The sequence below is a fragment of the Lycium ferocissimum genome, chromosome 4 (assembly GCF_029784015.1).
Source record: "Lycium ferocissimum isolate CSIRO_LF1 chromosome 4, AGI_CSIRO_Lferr_CH_V1, whole genome shotgun sequence".
NCBI lineage: Eukaryota > Viridiplantae > Streptophyta > Magnoliopsida > Solanales > Solanaceae > Lycium > Lycium ferocissimum.
The window spans coordinates 33988511-33993542 of record NC_081345.1 but is presented as its reverse complement, the minus strand read 5'-3'; the positions used below and the strand labels follow the sequence as shown (position 1 = coordinate 33993542).

Genomic DNA, 5032 nt, shown 5'->3' with positions numbered 1-5032 from the left:
TAAGTTATGCCAAGTAAATTTTACAAATTAGTTAGCTTTACTTAACATTGTCATATTAGCATTAATTATCTAAATTCTTTGGGTCCATATTCGAAGAATCAGTTGCCTATATATATAATCTGAAATAACACACACTGTATTCTCATATCATCTCTATCTAATTGAAGAGAAACAGAGGAATTTTAGAAGAAGGTTTAAAGGGAAAGTGTTGCAAAAAAATATCAGAAATGCAAGCGAGTCTCTCTTCGAGTTTCAGTTGTTACTCCAACACTACTCTTACAGAAATTGCTGCTAGAGTTGTCGAAGAATTTATGGCTGAAACTGAAACAGAGCCCGAATTTTTCTTCAATTGTAACGAGCCAGAACATGAAAAGGAAGAAAAGGATCAGATAAATGAAAATCAAGTAGTAAATGAAGATGATGATGATGATGATGACTTTGAGTTTGCTTTTGTTACCACAGGATCTGATAATTTTTCACCTATTTCTGCTGATGAAATCTTCGACAACGGTCAGATCCGTCCAATTTTCAACAAAAACTTATTGTTAGACGACGTCGAATTCAAATACAAAACCTCTTGTAATTCGGAGAAGGTTTCGACTCCACAGAAGTTAATTCGAGTTCCGTTAAGGAAACTTTTCATCGAGGATCGTGAATTTACGACGTCGTCCTGTTCATCGTCGGAAGCCGACGATTTAGAAGGAATTCCTCCGGGAACATACTGTGTGTGGAGGCCGAAAGCGGTGGAAGAGTCTCCAACTGATGAGAGGTGTAAGAAGAGTAACTCTACTGGCTCCTCATCGAAGCGGTGGAAGTTACGTGACTTTCTTTACCGGAGTAACAGCGACGGTAAAAAGACTTTCGTTTATTTGACAAAGAAAGAAGAGAAAGCAGAGAAGACCAGGACTGACGACTCTGTTAAGATCAACGGAAAAGTTAACGGAGTTCCCGTCGGTAAAGGTAACGGAGGTGATAAACGGAAGTCATACTTGCCGTACAGGCGAGATTTGATAGGCTTTTTTGGTAATGTTAATGGGTTAAATCGGAATTTACAGTATTTCTGAGGCTAATTACTCTTCATGGGATCTCTATTAAGTATGATATATCATAGTTAAGCTTTTAAGTGGTTACTGATACTGTGGTAGTAAATTGGTGATTAAGCATTTGTAAATATCTGTGTAAAGTTTTGCCTCTATTTTAATCTCTGTAAATGGACTATTATGAATTAATGATGGAATTATCCTCCACTAATCTTGTAATCCTTCTAGTAATTTTGTAGAGGTGGTTTACTCAGCACGTAGCAAATGGTGATTTAAGTTTTACCTGAATATCTTTACAGTTATTGTCTCTTTTTTTTTAATCTCTATTTATGGATTGTGAATGAACAGGTCATGATCGACGGCAATCCTCCAGTAATCTTAATAAACCAGCCAATCAAAAGAATCTTAAATTTCAGTTACTAAAAAAATTATCTCCCTCGTATTCTATATGCTAAAAAAAAGTAAATAATTTTGGTGGGACTTGAAAGGTAAATACTTATATGCATGTTCACATCAAATTAATTTAATTTATCAATATTAAATAATTTAATAAGATAAAAATATAAATTAATTACTTATAATTAAGTGATAGAAATTCTGTATACCAATAAATGACATATATTTGTGAGTTAGATTGCGTGTGCAATTGCAAGCTTTAGCAGAAATATCTGAATCCGCGACTTTTGTAGCACAAAAAAAAAGTTGAACCAAACTAGCACAAAAAAAAAAACATTAGTAGGTTTCACGCACTAAATTTGTCGTGAAAGGACAAATGCAAAAGTGCAGTGGAATTTTCTACGCACTTAATTTTCGTGCGTGAAGGTAAAGTCCCTAATCTCTGCGATGCAGAGAGGTTCCTTCCATTTCTGATTTGATGGTTGTCAATTGTCATAAGAGGAACAGTTGCTTATGTACCACAAGTTTCATGGATTTTTAATGCAACAGTAAGTAACCTTGTTTAAACGGAATCCGGAACTAAAATGACTCAATAAAAAATTAAGTGAATCAAAATACCCGATAAAAAAAAAAAAGTTACAAAACTACCTTTATTGCAATAAAATACAGCGCTAAAGCTTCTGAGACGGAGCCATTAACTCGCTTTAAGCGTAGTATTTTCTTCGCGCTTTAAAGATTTTTTTTTTTTTTTTTGCATAGAGCAGTATTTTACTGCGCTATAGCTAGCACTAAAAAAAATTTGGTAAACTTTTTTTTTTTTTTTTTTTGGCAACATTTAGTGTTTTTTTCATACTTTGACCAACGATTAGTCGTATGTCGAGACTCGAAACGTCAATATTTTATATAAACCGATATTTTTTTTAACGCACAATAATATAGGCTCAATACATCAAGGATACGTAGACGTTCGGATCGGCATTTTAGGGTTGAAAAGGTGCGAAGTAAGTTTTGTTTGAAAAAACTTAGTGTTTTTTTCATACTTTGACCAACGATTAGTCGTGTGTCAAGACTCGAAACGTCAATATTTTATATAGAACCTGATATTTTTTTCTCGTACAATAATATAGGCCCAATACATCAAGGATACGTAGACGTTCGGATCGGCATTTTAGGGGTTGAAAAGGCATAAGTAAGTTTTGTTTAAAAAAACTTAGTGTTTTTTTCATACTTTGACCAACGATTAGTCGTGTGTCAAGACTCACGAAACGTCAATATTTTATATAAAACCGATATTTTTTACGCGTACAATAATGTAGGACCAATATATCAAGGATACGTAAACGTTCGGATAGTCATTTTAGGGGTTGAAAAGGTGCCCGAAGTAAGTTTTGTTTGAAAAAACTTAGTGTTTTTTTCATACTTTGACCAACGATTAGTCGTGTGTCAAGACTCCGAAACGTAAATATTTTATATAGAACCTGATATTTTTTTTTTTGCGTACAATAATGTAGGCCCAATACATCAAGGATACGTAGACGTTCGGATAGTCATTTTGGGGTTGAAAAGATGCCGAAGTAAGTTTTTGTTTGAAAAACCTTAGTGTTTTTTCATACTTTGACCAACGATTAGTCGTGTCAAGACTCCGAAACGTCAATATTTTATATAGAACCGATATTTTTTTTTGCGTACAATAATGTAGGCCAATACATCAAGGATACGTAGACGTTCGGATAGTCATTTTAGGGTTAAAAAGGTGCCCGAAGTAAGTTTTGTTTGAAAAAACTTAGTGTTTTTTCCATACTTTGACCACCGATTAGTCGTGTGTCAAGATTCCGAAACGTCAATGTTTTATATAGAACCTGATATTTTTTCTGCGTACAATAATGTAGGCTCAATACATCAAGGATACGTAAACGTTCGGATAGTCATTTTAGGGGTTGAAAAGGTACCCAAAGTAAGTTTTGTTTGGAAAGCTTTAGGGTGTTTTATTTTTAAGATTTTAATTTAAGCGTGTTATTTTTTAATCAAGACATAACTTTATTTTGAATATAAATATAATTCTAAAAAATATAAGGAGAAAAAGTAGTTGTAAAGTGGTCAAACTTTGGATGGTCGTAAGCTTTGCGCTCGGACGTCCGTTTACGCGTTTTTTTTTTTTTTTGAACTTGCGTATTTTTTTGGAGATCTATGCGAACAAACGCGCAAGGCGGTTTGGCCGAGCCGATTTTTAAAAAAATATCTTTTATCCCATTCAATTTCAATTTTCCCAAATTGGCACCGAAATTTTCGGTTTTATTTACTTATAAGATGATGATACGCAATAGATTTCAACGTAAAAATCCCGAGGTAATGTAGCTATGAATGTCAATTTCCTTACGCGGTTTCAATTTTTGAAAATAAAGCCGACTAATTTTTCTCGACATATAAAGTTGACTAAAATAACCTACGATCAAAAAACAAAACTTATTTCGGGCACCTTTTCAACCCCTAAAATGACGATCCGAACGTCTACGTATCCTTGATGTATTGAGCCTACATTATTGTACGTGAGAAAAAAATATCGGGTTCTATATAAAATATTGACGTTTAGTCTTGACACACGACTAATCATTGGTCAAAGTATGAAAAAAAAAACGCACTAAGTGTTGAAAAAAACACTAAGTGTTGCAAAAAAAAAAAATTTTACCAATTTTTTTTTTAGTGCTAGCTATAGCGCGGTAAAATACTGCGCTATGCAAAAAAAAAAAAAAAAAATTCTTTAGCGCGATAAAATCTTGCGCTAAAGCGATTAATGGTTTCGTCTCAGTAAGCTTGCTTTAGCGAGTATTTTCTTGCGCTAAAGGTAGTGTTATTTTTTTTTTTTTGTTGGGTATTTTGGTTCACTTAATTTTTTATTGAGTCATTTTTGGTTCCGGACTGTTTAAACGGGGTTGCCACTGTTGCATTAAAAATTCATGAAACTTGTGATACATAAGCACTGTTCCTCTTATGACAATTGACAACCATCAAATCAGAAATGGAAGGAACCTCTCTGCATTGCAGAGATTAGGGACTTTAGGCCCAATTTGCACTTTTGCAATTTAGTCCTTTCACGCACAAATTTAGTGCGTGAAACCTACTAATGTTTTTTTTTTTTTGTGCTAGTTTGGTTCAATTTTTTTTTTTTTGTGCTACAAAAGTCGCAGATTCAGAAATATCTGAACTGAAAGCAGTGTCAGTGCGCAATGGCAAATTTGTGTATTGTGTAGACGTGTCAACTTCAGCTTGTACAATGTCTCTCCAACTTCACTTTTAATTATGCTATTAAAAAGAAGATAAAGAGTAATAATATGACACAACAAAAAATGTAGAGAGCACGATAGAGCTATCTATGTCTTCCATATGTATTTAGGTGTATTTCATATCACATTTCACGTATCTATTTATACTATTACATAAAGTTGGGATTACAGTAGGGATGTTTTAAACAAGACATTAATCATTAACATTATGGGGGAAAGATCATTTGATAGGTTTTAGAGGTGTGAGAGATCATGGGGATTTTTTTTTTATTTGTTATCTTCATATGGGAAATTTTTAAAACATTGGCTTATACT

At 33.5% G+C, this 5032-nt stretch overlaps 1 protein-coding gene across 1 annotated transcript; it reads left to right on the top strand.

The window, feature by feature from the left end:
- The first annotated feature begins 227 nt into the window (after positions 1-227).
- Positions 228-1064, top strand: LOC132053969 (uncharacterized). Its single transcript, XM_059446054.1, has 2 exons — positions 228-351; positions 418-1064. The coding sequence occupies exons 1-2, from the start codon at positions 228-230 to the stop codon at positions 1062-1064; spliced, it is 771 nt and encodes a 256-aa protein (XP_059302037.1).
- Positions 1065-5032: the final 3968 nt, after the last annotated feature.

Bases quoted from the DNA above. Each gene is read 5' to 3' on its own strand.
- LOC132053969 (XM_059446054.1), top strand. From the start codon at position 228: ATGCAAGCGAGTCTCTCTTCGAGTTTCAGTTGTTACTCCAACACTACT. The intron at 352-417 runs GTAACGAGCCAG...TAGTAAATGAAG, and splicing joins GCCCGAATTTTTCTTCAATT to ATGATGATGATGATGATGAC.